Source organism: Scyliorhinus canicula, chromosome 14 (genome assembly GCF_902713615.1).
Source record: "Scyliorhinus canicula chromosome 14, sScyCan1.1, whole genome shotgun sequence".
Taxonomy (NCBI): domain Eukaryota; kingdom Metazoa; phylum Chordata; class Chondrichthyes; order Carcharhiniformes; family Scyliorhinidae; genus Scyliorhinus; species Scyliorhinus canicula.
In genome coordinates this window covers 57,201,526-57,218,268 of record NC_052159.1, presented here as the reverse complement: position 1 = coordinate 57,218,268, position 16,743 = coordinate 57,201,526, and the positions used below count along the sequence as shown (strand labels likewise).

The following is a 16,743-nucleotide window of genomic DNA, read 5'->3' as shown; positions in this document are numbered from 1 at the left end:
GCGTACTGATGCGAGTCCAGGTCCAGGATCCTCCCCAATATCCACCCCATAAACTCCACATTGTTCCAATTTGGGGCATTAACGTTTACTAGGACCATTGACATCCCCCCCCATTTGTTTACCAGCACCGCCACCCCCCACGTCTTCATGTCTAACCTCGCATGGAAGACTTGCCCTACCCACCCTTTCCTCAGCCCTGTCTGATCCCCGATCTTCAACTGGGTTTCTTGTAAAGATGCCACGTCCGTCTTCAAGCTCCTCAGGTGCGTGAAACGCGCGATCATTTAACTGGCCCATTCGGCTCCCTCACATTCCCCATTCAGCTCCCTCACATTCCATGTGACCAGCCTGGTCGGAGGGCACCCGTTCCCCCACCCCTGCCGATCCACCATATCCTTTCTTGAGCCAGTCCCTGGCACATGCCACGCGACCCTCCATGCCCACCCTCGGATGTCCATTGTCACTACTCCCTCCCATGCTACGCCACAGCAACACCTTTGTCAGCAGCTTCCCCCCTTCCCGTGAACAAAACAACAACCCCATCCCCCTCTGCTACACGAACCACCTGATCATCCCCCACTGCGCTCCAATTAACTAACCCACCCAGCTAGTCTAGCAGTCCCGGCCCAAGACGCCTAAGCCTCCAAACCCCGCTGATTCTCTCTTCCCCCCCCCCCCCCCCCACTCGCAACCTCACAAACAACAATGAAACAATAAAAAATATGAACTCATCCTCAATGCAATAAAACAAGGGTGGCATGGCAGCACAGTGGGTAGCACTGCTGTCTCACGGCACTTTTGTCCCCGGTTCGATCCCAGCAGGGTAGGTGGATTGGGCATGCTAAATTGCCCCTTAATTGGAAAAAAAATTTAAAAATGCAATAAAACATTTCAAAAAGGAGAAAAGTTCTCAAAAACCAACAACAAGAAAAAAGATACAAGAAAAATTGGACAGAAAAATTATTAATCTCCTTACACCTCCTCCACAGTTCAATGTCCTCCTTCTCCTGCCAGTCCATTGTCTCCTTAAAAACTCCATCTCCTCCTCTGGTGTTCCAAAATAATGTTCTCGGCTATTAAAAGTCACCCAGAGGCAGGCCGTGTGCAACATCCCAAACTTCACCCCTTATTAGAGGACAGTCTTCACCCGATTAAACCCGGCCCTCCTCTTCGCCAGGTCTGCGCCCAGGTCCTGGTACATCTGAAACTTGCTCCCCTCCCAGGTGCATCTCCTCATCTGCCACTCCTGGTCCAGGAACTGGTGAAGACGCACCACCATTGCCCTCGGTGGCTCATTTGCCTGTGGCTTTCACATCCTCACCCTGCGCGCTCCAGGAGCCAGTCAAAGGCCCCCTCCCCCATCATCTTCTCCAACATCTTCGCTACATACGTGCCGGCATCCGCTCCCTCGATGCCTTCAGGCATCTCCACGATTCTTAGATTTTTGTCCCCGGGAGTGGTTTTCAACATCCTCCAACTTCTCCTTTAACCACTTCTGGGTCTCTTGCATCAGACCTACTTCAACCACCAACGAGGTGAGCTACTCCTCGTGCGACCCCATCACCTCCTCCACATTCCAAATAGTCTGGCTCTGGGACTCCAACCTCTGTGCCATGCAGTCAGTTCTTGCTTTTAATGGTTCCACCGCCTTGGCTAGGTCCTCCTGGGTCTCCCTCCTCTGATGGCAAAACTTCCCATTTAAGAAGTCCACTAGGTGCTCTGTCGACCATTGGGCAGGCAGGGCAGACCCTTTATCCTCTGCCATCTTGACCTGTGTTGCACAAAGATTCTCTTGTTCCAACTACTCCCTTCTTCTCGACCCACTTCAAGGGCGGAATTCTCCGACCCCCCGCAGGGTCGGGGAATCGCCTGGGACCGGCGTAAATCCCGCCCCCGCCGTGGCCGGAATTCTCCGCCACCCGGGAATCGGCGGCAGTGGTAATCATGCCGCGCCGATCAGCGTGCCCCCCACGGTGATTCTCCGGCCCGCGATGGGCCGAAGTCCCGCTGCTGACAGGTCTCTCCCGCCGGCGGGAATTGGAGCACCTCTGGTGCCGGCGGGAGTGGCGGCGCGAGCGGGCCCCCGGGGTCCTGGGGTGGGCACGGGGCGATCGGACCCCGGGGGTTGCCCTAACGGTGGCCTGGCCCGTGATCGGGGCCCACCGATCGGCGGACGGGCCAGTGCCGTGGGGCACTCTTATTCTTCCGCCGCCGCCACAACCTCCACCATGGCGGAGGTGGAAGAGACCTCCTGTGTCACCTACCGCGCATGCGCTGGTGGTGACACAGCGGCCGCTGACACACTGGCGCATGCGCGAACCAGCGAAGGCCTTTCGGCTAGCCCGGGCGGTGGGTGTCAAAGGCCGTTGGCGCCGGTTTTGGGCGCCAGTCAGCGTGGCGCCAACCACTCCGGCGCGGGCCTAGCCCCTAAAGGTGCGGAGAATTCCGCACCTTTTGTGGAGGCCCGACGCCGGAGTGGTTGGCGCCACTCCGCTACGCCGGGACCACCCGCCCCGCCGGGTAGGGGAGAATCCCGGCCCAGATCTGTGGATCCGTCCACCAGCGGATTTAAACTATTCTCCAGTCACCCCTGCACCTTTTTTCCACAAAACATTCACCCTACAAACAGGGAAAAGGGAAGAAAAAAGCCTTGAGCGTGAGCTGCCAAATGTGCGACCACTAACACCATGGCTGTCAACAGAAGTCTAATAGGTACACTATGAACCTGGAAAAAGTACACACAGTTCACATTGTTCTCCTGTGATTTGGCTTTGTCCGGAATTGGTAGACTTGATAAAGCATTAGTATTCGCATGTCGCTCAGATTTTCTGTACTTAATCTCGTAATTACGTGCTGATAAGTTGAGGGAGCATCTCTGCAAATGACTCGCAGCTGGAGATGGTATTCCTTTGTATGGACCAAAAATCGTCAAAGTTCTGTGGTCTGTTTACAAGGTAAAATGTCTTTCATACAGGTAATACTGAAATCATTTGATTCCAAAAACTGTACTTAAGGCTTCCATTTCCAATTGAGCATAATTCTGTTCAGCACTTGTCAATGTTCTCGAAGTGAAAGATCTTGATCTTTCATCTCGATTTGACATTATACAGAGGACAATTGCACCCACCCCAAAGGGCGATGTGTCACATTTAAGTTGTATTTATAAATTAGGATCAAAATGAACTAAGAGTTACGATTTCTTCTAATTTTTGACTTCAATATATGCTGCTTTGCAGTCCTTTTGTCCAAGCCCATTAATGGTTCGCACTTAATAATGTATGGTGTGTTAGGGGAGCATGTGGCACAGTGGTTAGCACTGGGACTATGGCGCTGAGGACCCGGGTTAGAATCTCGGCCCTGGGTCACTGTCCGTGTGGAGTTTACACATTCTCCCCGTTTCTGCCTGGGTTTCACCCCCACATCCCAAAGATGTGCAGGTTAGGTTGATTGGTCACGCTAAATTGCCCCTTAATTGGAAAATAAATAATTGGGTACTCTAAATTTATTTTTTTTAAATAATGTATGGAGTGGTTTTAACATGGTGGTAACATTTGGAATTAATTTTCAATAGTAATTGTTAAGTTCTAAAAGAGACCTCCATAGCAATATATTCTGCAGTCTTGGTGGATCTAAAATCGCAGTCATTGTCTTAATTCCTTGTGGGAGACCATCCCGATCAATTACTAGATAGCTGATTGATGATGGGAAAAACTTGCATTTCTCTCTCTTGAAGCAAAGATTGTGGCTGGGATTCTCCTTTCCGGGGACTAATTCCCCACACTGGCAGGAAAACAGGTGCCAACGACTCCGGCGTCAACAGTCCACCAAGGTGAGGAATTCTCACCTGGCCTGGGGGCTAGGTGGACGCCGGAGGGTTCCATGGCACTACCTTTTCCCACCATTGCAGTTACCTGTTCTTTAAGCTGCACTACTTTTTCAACTTTTCCTTCCCTCTAATTTATTTTCTTGGTTGGACTGTGGTTTTAAGAAAAAATATTTTTTTTTCGCAAACATCATTCTTTTAAAACCAGATAAATACTGAGAAAGGAAGATCTCTCAACACGCAAGCATGCCATCGGTGTGCCCAGGTGGGGTACTCTCCACAAGAATGTTGGGCGTCGAGAAAACAGCTGTCGTAATTGTGGAAGGAAAGCTCCAGCTGGTGCCAAAAGGACTGCGTGAGTTCGTGCATGAGCCAAAGGGCTGGCGTGATTTGGCGCAGGCGCGGGGGGATTCTCTTCTCTACGTCGGCCATGGCGGAACCCTTTCGGGGCCGGCGCGGAAGGAAGGAGTGCCCCCACAGCACAGGTTCACCTGCAGATCGGTGGGCCCTGATCGCAGACCAGGCCACCGTGCAGCAGCCCCCCCCGCGGGGTCGGATCCCCGCACGCCTCCCCGAAGACCGCCCCAGCCGAAGACTACCTGCCAGGTCCCACCATGTGGGACCATACGTAACCCACGCCGGCGGGACTGGCCAAAAACAGACAGCCGTTGGGCCCATCGGGGCCCGGAGAATTGCCGAGAGGGCCGGGCCGCTGCCAGCGGCCCTCGACCGCTGTGGCGTAAACCCTGCCCCCGCCTGAAAAAAGGCGCTGGAGAATAGAGCAGCTGGCATCGGGGCGGCGGGGCGGGATTCGTGCCACCCGCCCGGGGATTCCCCGACTCGGCGGGGGTTTGGAGAATCCCGCCCTGTGTCTTTCATTAAGCTCCAATGTCTCTTCTAAATTCCTGTTCAGCCCTGCCAGTAATTAAGATGTCATTATTTATTGAACACCGTTGTGGCCACTAGGACTTGGTCCATGCGCGTTTGGAATAATGCTGACATTATTCTGAACAGTAGACGCTTGTCCCTGAACAGTCCTTTATGTGTTACAGTTGTGAGAAGAGGTTGCTACTCAGTTACTACCTTCATCTGGAGCTACGCTTGGGACAAATCTATCTCACTGAACCGTTGTCCATTGACAATCCAGCAAATGGGTCCTCTTACTAATGATAAGGGATACTGGTGGGCACACACCATTGGATTTATCGTCATTTTAAAATCACTACAGATTCTGTCTGAGCCATCTGACTTGATAATTGGGACGATTGGGGTTGCCCAATCGCTCATTGTCATTGTCTTGATCACTCCATCTTTGGGTGCGTTCTTGTGTTTACCCATCTTCAAGGTTTGAGGATTCTGTCTGGCCAGTACGCCTTTGCTATGTGACCTTTCCTGCCACAATTACGACAGCTGTTTTCTCGACGCCCAACATTCTTGTGGAGAGTGCCCCACCTGGGCACACCGATGGCATGCTTGCGTGTTGAGAGATCTTCCTTTCTCAGTATTTATCTTGTTTATTTTGGCGCGAGCTCTGATTTGGGTAGCTTCTTTAGCTGCCAATTCCATAGACTCTGCTATTTTAACAGCAAGTTTGAATGATAGAGAGCTTTCTGTCAGCAATTATTGCTGAATTGCCTCATTTCTCAATCAGCACACAAAGGATGACTCGCAGCATGTCCTCAAGGGTTGGTTCAAACTCTCAATTCTTTGCTGGTTGCCATACAACGGCTACAAATTGTTGAATATGTTTACCCTCTTGGGTACGTCGATGAAATCTGAATCTCTTTGCACTAATCAATAGTTTGGGCAAGAAGTGCCCTTCAAGGGTCTTAGTCAATTACTTCTGCATTCTCATTGAATGGTTCCATAGCACTACCTTTTCCCACCATTGCAGTTACCTGTTCTTAAGCTGCAGTACTTTTTCAACTTTTCCTTCCCTCTAATTTATTTTCTTGGTTGGACTGTGGCTTTAAGAAAAAATATTTTTTTTTCGCAAACATCATTCTTTTAAAACCAGAAATTTCAGCATTAATTCTGCTTAATCTTTGTTATTATCATATTAGTTTTTTCTCTTTTTTTTGTCTTCTTTTGGAGCAGTTGCTCCCTCTCCCTCCCTCTCACTTGAGTCCGACAATCTGATATTGCAGTCCGCCACATGAGAAGGCACGCAGCTGAAAAATGCTCCCCACCTTCAGGAAGTAAACTCATCTTAACACAACCTAACTCTTTATTTTCTTTCTTTGCTTGTATTCTAGAAGCTTTTGAGTCCACACATTGATTCAATCGACTAGTATTACTCTTGACACGCTGGCTGGAAAAAACAAATGCTTTCCCGCCTCCAACTCTCTGAGCACTCCTGATGTTGCTGTTGAGTAAGCAAAATTAAGGGATAGTCTGGATTTCTTCCAACGATTTGAAAATTAATCTACGCCCTTAGCTCTCTCCCCACCTGCATTCCCAGATTCTCTGGCATCCCAAATATCATGGGTGGCACGGTAGCTCAGTGGTTAGCACAGTTGCCTCACAGCTCCAGGGTCCCAGTCTCAATTCCCGGCTTGGGTCACTGTCTGTGTGAAGTCTGCACGTTCTCCCCGTGTCTGCATGGGTTTCCTCCAGCGGTTTCCTCCCACAGTCGAAAGATGTGAAGGTTCGGTGGATTGGTCATCCTAAATTACTCTTAATGTCCAAAAAAGGTGGATTTACGGGGATAAGGTGAAGATGTGGGCTTAGGTAAGGTGCTCTTTCCAAGGGTCGGTGCAGACTCGATGGGCTAAATGGCTTCCTTTTGCAATGTAAATTATATGATTCTATGATCACCACCCACGGGCTCGGCGCCACCTCCACTCCCAAAATCTTCAACATTACATTTGCAAACTCTTTCCAGACCTCGGATATACCCAAAACATGTGGACATAATTCACTGGACTCCCTGCACACTGTCCACGCCTACCTTCCACCCCTGAAAAAACTCGGCTCATCCTAGACCCCGCCATATGAGTCCTGTGCACTACCTTATTCTGTATGAGATTCAGTCTTGCACACAAGGACAAGTTTATCCTCTGCAGAGCCTCACTCCACAGCCCAGCTTGCATCTTCCCTCCCAAGACCTCTACCCACTTGCGCTGGACCTCCTCCACTGGGGCACCCTCCCTTTTCATCAGCTCCCCATATATATCTGACACCTTGCTCTCGCCTATCTCATCCTCAGACAACAGCTTGTCCTGTAGCACTGGAGATGGCAGCTGCGGGAGCAAACCCATCTCCTTTCTCAAGAAGTCCCTCACCCACAGGTAGCTGAACCCATTCCCCCTCGGCAGCAAGTACACCTGCTCAAGCTCTTCTAATTCCGCAAACTTACCCCCCCCCCCCCCCCCCACAAACTGGTCTGAAAAACACTGTAACCCAAACTGCCCCCACACCCCACCCCTGAAACTTTGCATCCAGCATCTTGCAAAGCTGCTGACACCCTCAACGCTGATACCACCACCGGGCTTGTGGAGTACCTGGTCGGCGAGAACGGAAGAGGCACCAACAATAACCCCTCAAACTTCTCTCTTTACAAAAAGCCTCCTCCACATGTTGCCACACCAACCTCTCCTCCACTGCCCACTTCTGGGCCATAGCTATGTTGGTCGCCCAGTAATAATTCTGCAGATTTGGCAGTGCCACCCCCATCCTTTTCCAGATTTTAGAAACACCCTCCTGGTCCGGAGAACCATACCACCCACACAAACCCCAGTATCATCTTATTCGCCCTACAAAAAAATACTTCTACCCGAAAATCGGGAGATTCTGAAACACGAACAAAAACTTTGGCAACACCATCATCTTTACTGTCTGGACCCTTCCAGCCAACAACAAAGACAACACATCCCACCTTCGAAAGTCCTCCTCCATTCCTTCCATCAGCTTTGCCAGATTCAACATGTGCTGCTGGGCCCAGCTCTTTGCCACGTGTATCCCCAGATAATTAAATCTCGCCCCTCCAACCGAAACAGCAACCTCCTTAACCCTCCCGTACCCAGGCGTTAAATCAAGAATACCTCACTTTTCCCCATATTGAGCTTATATCCAAAAAAAAAACTGAACTCCCCAAGATCCCCATAATCCTGTTGAAATACTCAACCGGGTTCGCAATATATAAGAAAAGGGTCATCAGCATATAAAGAGACCCAGTGTTCCTCCCCCCTCCCCGCATCAATGCCCTGCCACCCCCTCAAAGCCCTAAGCGTCATTGCCAGCGGTTCAATTGCTAGGGCATAGAGCAAAGGGGAGAGTGGACGCCCCTGCCTAGTCACCCCAGTGCCACCAAAAATACTCCAAATCGACACTATTGGTCCCTCGCACACGCCTTTGGAACCCTATTAAACAAACTCACTCAGCCCTGCCCAAACCCAAACCAACATCAACTAAGTACGGCCACTTCACATGGTCAAAAGCCTTCTCCACATCCATAGACACAACCACCTCCGCCTCCCGGCCAGTCGAGGGCATCATTATCACATTCAATAGCCTCCAAACATAGGCCAATAGCTGTCGCCCCTTCGTGAACCTCATCTGATCCTCCCTTCACCCTCAGCACACAGTTCTCTATCCGCATTGCCAGCACTTTCGGCAATATCTTAAAATCAACATGTGTTTATTTTTTTAATTGCTTATTGTCACAAGTAGGCTTCAAATGAAGTTACTGTGAAAAGCCCCTAGTCACCACATTCCAGCACCTGTTCGGGGAGGCTGGTACGGGAATTGAACCAGCGCTGTTGGCCTGCCTTGGTCTGCTTTAAAAGCAAGCTATTTAGGCCAGTGTGCTAAACCAGCTCCTGGTTCATTCAACAATGATATCGGGCGGTACATCCACACTGCTCCGGGTCTTTGTCTTTCTTTAAAATGAGCGCGATAGACGCCTGACACAGCTTGGGAGAAAGTTTGCCTCTCACCGCCGTCTGATTGTACATCTCCACTAACAGGCGTCCCAGCTCCAACCCAAACCTCTTATAAAACTCCACTCGGAACCTGGCCGGGCCCAGGCCCTTCCCCAACTGCAGCAACCCCACACAATCCATCACCACCTCCAGTCCAATTGGGGCCTCCAGCCCCTGTACCCTCGCCTCATTCACCCTAAGGAACTCCAGCCCATCCAGACAACTTCTCATGACCTCATCCCCCACCAGGGGCACCAAGCTGTACAATTTCCAATAAAAAGTTCAAACACCCCAATTACATCCTCGGGCTCCATTACCTCCCCCTCCATCCCTCACCCACCCAATCTCCCTCGCCGCCTGCCTCCTCAACGAGTACACGAGCATCCTGCTCCATTTCTCCCCATTCTCATGCACTGCCCGTTTGGCTCTGCACAGTTGTCCCACCACCTCCCCCGTCAACACTAGCCAAACTCCATTTGGAGCGTCCACATCTCCTTCAGCAGGTATTGGACATTTGAGGAAAATGCCTAAAGCTGCTGGAGTTATATGGAGAGGTCCAGCTGCTTCTTTGGGAGAGATCATGTGCCCCTTTTCCTCGTTGTCTGTTCCCCTATCAGGACCCAAGCCCTTGGCTGTCCCTGTCTGTAGTGCTTTGCAACATTGGCCACATGAGCAAATTTGTTGGTTTCTTCGACTTGGTATATCTAGAAAAATATTTTATAAAGCACAATTTCTAAAAATAGTGAATGGAAGAAATTGAACATATGCTTTAAATATTATGCCACATAGTGATTGTAATGTTCTTTGATTGGCTGATATGAACAAAGAATATTAGACTTTGTTTTATAAACAAAGCTATTTATTACGAACACTACATTAACAAATAACTAAAATGTCTAAGATGAATACATTTGGAAATAAATGTCTAACATTAACTTACACTAAGATACAACAGAGCTACTCTAATCTGCGACTGCTATCAACTCCTAACATACACCTTCTGCAGGAACGCATGGTGCATCCCGGGTCCGGGGACTCCTGCTGGTCGGATGGTAAAACTACAACAGTAACACATATAATACACATGTAGCTCATAGATCATAGAATTTACAGTGATGATGAACAACTTCTATTATATATAGATTATAGTTGGTATATCACAGTGATCACAAGAATATTTATTGGATTTTAAATGAGTTCCCTTTTGATATACAAAGTATAGATTTTTCAGCTCTAAGATGTTTGTCAAGATTAGCAGCTTCACCAGAGAACTGATGTAAACAGCTGTTTTCAATGGTTTAGACTGCCTGGCATTCCATTGGCCACCAACTAAATATATTTTGTTACTTTGTTTGCTGTACCAGATTAAAGCAAAAAACAAAATCAGATTATATAATGTCTTCTTTTTTAAATAAATTTACAGTACCCAATTAATTTTTTCCAATTAAGGGGCAATTTAGTGTGGCCAATCCATCTACCCTTTTGGATCGTGGGGGCAAAACCCACGCAAACATAGGGAGAATGTGCAAACTCCACATGGACAATGACCCAGAGCCGGAATTGAACCTGGGACCTTGGCGCCGTGAGGCAGCAGTGCTCACCACTACGCCACCATGCTGCCCAGAGATTAGATAATTTCTAGAACAACAAATTACTGCCCTCACTAAGATCATTTGTTACAGCGCAAACAAGTGATTGAAGCTGGGCGTTCTTGGTCTGTATCACTCAATTAAAACTGGCCAGCTAATTTATCAACTGAACCTTTGAGGGCGTTTTTAATTTCAAATGCCTTCATAATAAATATAGTCGTAAAACATTGGCAGAATTACTGGTCTATTCTTCTTCTTGTTTGGCATTTGTCTGTTGGAGGAGATGATAGACTGCACCCAGGGTGGTGCAGGAGATGATGGACTGCACCCAGAGTTGAACATTGCCTGTTGTAGCTGTAGAAGCCAATACATGGGTGGTGTTCCCTTCTGCCGTTGGCACAGGTGAATAGTGTTAGCCCAATCGATTGATGACTTTTCTTTCCCATGGGCTTTTTTTTCTGCCGTCTGGTCATTTTTTTAGTCCTTTGCTTTTTCCATGCATTTCTTAACTACTTGTCTCCAAACAATCTGGTCAACAGAGAGGGCTTCCCATGCATCAACTCTAAACCCGGTCAACTTGAAATCTTGTGTACAGACATCTTTGTATTGCAGACATGGGCCATTAGCAAGCTCACCATAGAGCATGTCTTTGGGGATGCAGCTGTCATCTATTCAGGTTACATGACCAAGCCAATGGAATCGCTGCTTACTCAAGATAGCAACATGCTGGGGATCCCTACATGTTGATGTCCATATTCGGCACTCTGCCTTGCCAGAAGATACCCAGTATTTCTCTGAGGCAACAGGGATGGAAGCTGTTCTGCCACTTTTCTTGGCTTGTACAATTTGTCCATATTCACCACTGTAAAAGGTGCTGAGAACACAGAGCTTTGTATTTTTGGTTAGTTTGCTAATGGTACACACTCGACTTCTCAACTTTGATATGACAGCTAAGGCATTGACCAGCGTGGGGGTTGAGGAACGTTTGTTGGTAATTGTTGATGCAAGGCATGTGAAGCTGTCAACAGGCTCCAGAATGAGGTTGTCTTTGTTGATTGAAGGTGGAGTATCTACATCCTAACCAATAATATTGGTCTTCCTGACACAGATTGTCAGTCCAAACTCCTTGCAGGTCTAGGTGACCCAATCTACCAGCTGTTGCAAGTGAAATTCAGTATGACATACCAACACAGCACCATCAGCAAACAACAATTCATGGACCAGGACATTATGGCCTTTGCTCTTGAAGCACAGTCTTACCAAGTTGAACAGCTTGACGTCAGCTTTGGCATGCAGACAGACACCCTAATTTTAGTTGCCAAAAGTGTATAATAGCAGCATGGAGAAAAATATGGCACAGGGAGTTGGTGCCAGGACGTAGCCCTGTTTTATCCCACTGCAGATCTTGAAAGCGTCTAATGTTGCTCCATTGTGTCTCAGGAAACTGCATATTCTCTGCTGACAAGATCAACGGCCTCATGGAATCATTGAATCTACAGTGCAGAAGGAGCAGTGTACACCAGCACTTCTGTTGTGACTAGCAAAGTGAGAAAATTACATCAACTATCAATCTGCCAGCTCTGAAGTCATTTGAGATTCAAGGTAGATGCTTGACAGCAGGATCTGCAACCTGGTTTGAGCAATGTGAGCAAAGAACTTCCCCACAATACTTAACAAAGGGATGCCTTGGTAATTATTGCAGTCGCTGTGATTCCCTTTGTTTTTGTACAGGGATTTTATATTTCCAAAACATATGTCTTGAGATACAAATCTTTCCTTTTGGCAAAACACAGAAGTCCAGGGAGATGCTGCAGTAGTATCAGTCTCCCATTTGTGATGATTCCAGGTGGAATGGCATCGTTTCCTGGAGCTGTCAATGGCCTTGTTGAGATCCACTACGATGGACTCGGTTTATAGCTCCTCCATGACATGAAAGTCTGGAATGGTGTTTAAAATTTCCTCAGTGACAATGTTTTCCATTTTGTGTCGGGTTTGAAGTAGTTTTCCAACTTTCCATCTGCTTGTTAGGTTCATTGATGGTCATCTCTGTCATTGTCTGCAATGGGGCTGATTTGGTTGTTGCTGGGCGTGATGCTTACTTGATTCCTTCATACATCCCTATAGCATCACCAGATTCATCAGCAGATTATATGCTGTTGCGGAGTATCGGCCAGTATTGATTGGCACAGTGCTGAGCAGCCTGCTGAGACTTGATTCTGATAGCTCTGAGAGTATCTCGATTTTGTTTGCTAGGGATTTACTCATAGTTCATGAGGTCTTTCCTAGTGTTGCAGTAACTGGCTCCATTTAAGTCCAATAAACGTTAAACTAGGCAACATTCCTCTGATCTCTTTTCCTGTACACAATGAGCACAAATCTATAAATGGTGTTCCACAGATGATCTCACTTTGACACCGCATTCTCTCCTTGAGCGTTGTTGTCTGAAAGAGCCTGGATGAAGGATGTTGACGCAAGTAAGGTTAGTATACAGGTACAGCAAGTAATTCAGAAAGCTAACAGAGTATAATTATTTATTGTGAGGTGTTACAACACCCTGGGATAGTGCGTGGCCAATTCCAGGCCCACTTGACCAAGAGTCGCAATACAATTTAATTAACCAATAATTCTTAGAAACAAGCCCTTGGCTGCCCAATAATTACAGTCACCAGGTTTGTAAATTGAACCAATTATTTTTTATTTATGACAAGAAATGTAATGAAGTAAGCAACAAGTACAACCGGTTAACTAACTATTATCTAATTCCTAATCCCCACTTGCCCCCCCCCCCCCCCCCCCCCATCCTCTGCATACACACACAAGACAGACAAACAGAGAGCGGAGGAGAGAGGTGTAAAAGATAGGAGTTGGGGCAGCGCAGTGGGTTAGCCCTGTTGCCTCACGGTTCGATCCCAGCTCTGGGTCACTGTCCGTATGGAGTTTGCACATTCTCCTCTTGTTTGCGTGGGTTTCACCCCCACAACAAAGATGTGCAGGCTAGGTGGATTGGACAAGCTAAATTGCCCCTTAATTGGAAAAAATGAATTGGGTACTCTAAATTTAAAAAAAAGGTAGGAGTCTTTGTTTCAGATGGTTGTTTTTTCGCACAACGTCCTTCAAACCAGGTTTTTGGTTTGAGATTTCTGCTTCCCAGTCTGTAATGGTGTTCGCTGTAGATTTGTTCAAGTCTCTGCAGTTTCAAAAATATTGCAACTCGCAGCCTTTTTGGAGCAGGAGAGAGAGAAAGTCCTTTCTCCTGAGTGTTCAGGATTCAAACTGAGCTCTTTAGGTCTCTGAAAATCATTCCACTCGAGTAGGAATCAATCACTACCTCTTACCAGGCAGAATACAGCCTTTTGGCCAATTCATTGGCCACCAGCCAATCAATCAAACTGAGTCACACCCGATCTCTCAGGTGCCGAAAAGTCTGGGTCATGCTATCCAAAGCTAGTAGCACCATATACTATATTGCAACTTCTGAATTCCTCCTTCTCTCTGCTGCTTGACTTAAAGATACAGGTCCATTCAGCATCCATGGATCAAAAATGATAACGCAAAAATGAAGAAAGGGGAAATAAGGGAATCATCAGGAAGGACTCTTACAGAGGAGAATTAATTACAGAAGTAGGGAGATTATGCTTCAGTTGTGCAGGGCATTGGTGAGACCACATCTGGAGATTGTGTACAGTATTGGTCTCCTTATTTAAAGAAAAATATAAATGTGTTGTAAACAGTTCAGAGAAGGATTACCAGACGAATACCAGGAATGGGTGAGTTGTCTTATGAAAGGTTAGGTTCATATCCACTAGTGTTTAGAAGAGTAAGAGGTGACTTGATCGAGACCTTTCAAATCCTGAGGGGTATTGGCAGGGTGGATGTGGAGAGGATATTTCCTCTTGTTAGAGAAGCTAGAACGAGGATCAATGTTTAAAAATACGGGGTCACTCATTTAAGATGAGAAATTCATTCTTTGGGGGTCATGAGTTTCAGGAACTCTCATCCTCCAAAGGGAGTGAAAGCAGAATAAATATTTTTAAGGCAGAGCTATATATATTTTTGATTAACAAGCGGGTGAAAGATTATCGGAGGTAGGTAAGAATGTGGGGTTGCGAGTACAATCCGAGCAACTGTGATCTCATTCAATGGTGGAGCAAGTTCAAGGACCTAGGAGTCTATTCCTGCTCCTAATTTGTATATTCGTGGGTTCTCTCTGTGTCAGTGGTGTGGCAAGTGTTGATCCAAGGACCTACCTTTCTTCCTGGGGTGATATCATTCCCATGGCTGAAGTCTGGCCTTGTTGTACACCACAGACTGGTCAGTGTCACAGTCAGTGCTGTGAAAGCTACGAGTGATGAGGACACTTTGAGGATGGTACATCTGGTGACGGTGAAATCTAGCTGGTGCCAGTAGTGTGATCCCAGGTGTCTCCAGCATGCTTTGTGGGATGGATTGGTTCTGAAGTAGATGTTTATTAAGTAGCATAGCTCCCGCTCCTCTATCCATTTTCATTCATCTTGCCAATTCCCTAGTGCCCTATGCACATTGGGAAAGCTGTGGTACCTGTCTATTCGGACTGTACATTATACATTGTGTTTTGAATATTTTAAATAAATTTTCCTTTGTCCAGTCCTGCGGTGGATGTGTAATGAACAATTAATTTGACATTGCTCATTTTACATCATCGCCCAAAGTTAAAATTATCCTCAGTGGATTCAGGTTATGAAGCAAAGTCTATTTAATTTTTAATGAAACAAACAAATCAGTGCCACCACAGTCAAAATACACTATGGAGTCACTAAATATTCCTGTCTAGATTTCCCAGCATTCTGCCAACAATAACAAACTTAAAATGTTCTTTAGTCATTGTAATAGTTGGGCTAATTCCATGTTCACCAATTACCACAAAGAACCTACTTTCTGTGAATGTTTATTACCTATAGTAATGGACTCTTTTATTTTACATTGGCACTTGTGCTTGGACAAAAATGAAAATAAAGTATCCTGTAATAGATATCTCTTTCATATGCAGATACTTCACCGCCTTACAGCAAGAGCTCTTATTGGAGATTATGAAAATGGAAGTCTACATACAGATGAAAGTGAACATGAGGTGTGTAATTTTAATTGAAGTATTTTACATGATTGTTCATCAGTAGAAAACAGCTTGCTCTGTGCAGTTGTCACTTAAATATTAGTTGCATCAATGGATTTTATTTGATCCCATAAAAATTCAGTATGCAATAAGATCAGGAAGAGAATAAAGACCATTGAAAAGCTGGAAATGCAATTATTTTCAAGAACCCTTAGGATTTCATGCTGCTGTTTGATTCTCTTAGAAGAAAACCAAGTGTTTTGCCAATAAAACCAGGAAACAATTCCACCATAATTTCTAAAGTGATGAAGAGCCCATGTAGTAGCCATTGCATTCTCCTGTTTCTTTGTCTTTTCTGGTTTGTGCAAATATGTTTGTGCTAATAAGAACTGTGACAAAAGTAAAGATTTTTTAATATCATTATTTATGATATTCGTTATTGTTTGCCATATAAGCTGCCAAATTTTAGTTGGGACTTTGAGATTATTCCAAGCTTTAAAGTATTAAAGTTACACCCTAGTGATATGCCCACCTCAGTAGGGCAGAGATGTGGTATGTAAGCCTTAATCATTTGTACTGTACCTAGATGGGGTGCCCTCTGGGAGATAATTCAAAGTATTTGGTAAAGAACAGTGAATCAAGCCACCCATTCAATTCCAAACATTGTAGGTGATTGACAAGGTGTCTGATTACACTGTGGGTTATTATAGTCTATTTTTAATAAATGTTTTTTATTGGGTTTTTGAACAAATTATATTTACCGTTATGTACACAGGAGAGGAAACATATATATATATATATATACACATATATCGAAGAAAAGGGCACACCCAAACATACCAAAGAAAATAGAAAATAATTTTTAAAATACAATAAAAAATAAAATAGAATAACTGGTAGGGTATTGTGCACCAGCTCAACAGCAGCATCTCTGTACACCTGGCAAAATTATTTACAACACATAAGTAGGCAACTGTTTGTAGGGGGAGGGAGGGGGAGGGGGGTAGAGACTGGGGAGGTAAATATACATTTTGGGTGCTGGAGAAACAATTACAGTGGGCAATACTCTAATGGGTTTGGTGTTGGTGTTGTCGCTTGCTTCTCCCGGACGGATCTCACTGCCGTCTCGCGCTCACCTCCACTTCTGCCGTTTGAGTTATTATAGTCTGAAGTGCGCTGTCTGAAAGGGTTGTAGTAGCTTCCATAAAAGAGCAAGTCGAAGAGGAGAAAGTTGCAGAGCAAGCAAAATGTTAACACAGCTGTGTCTGGGTAAGATATGAGTCCATTTGATAATGGTAATAGGGCAATGATTCCAAGCAG

General features: G+C 46.2%; 1 protein-coding gene across 1 annotated transcript in view; it reads left to right on the top strand.

The window, feature by feature from the left end:
* The window catches only part of parp4 (poly (ADP-ribose) polymerase family, member 4), a 260,543-nt gene that overhangs the window by 178,810 nt on the left and 64,990 nt on the right, over positions 1-16,743 (top strand). Inside the window, 1 exon segment of the mRNA XM_038818701.1 lies at positions 15,361-15,441. Coding sequence (XP_038674629.1) covers positions 15,361-15,441 — 81 coding nt within the window.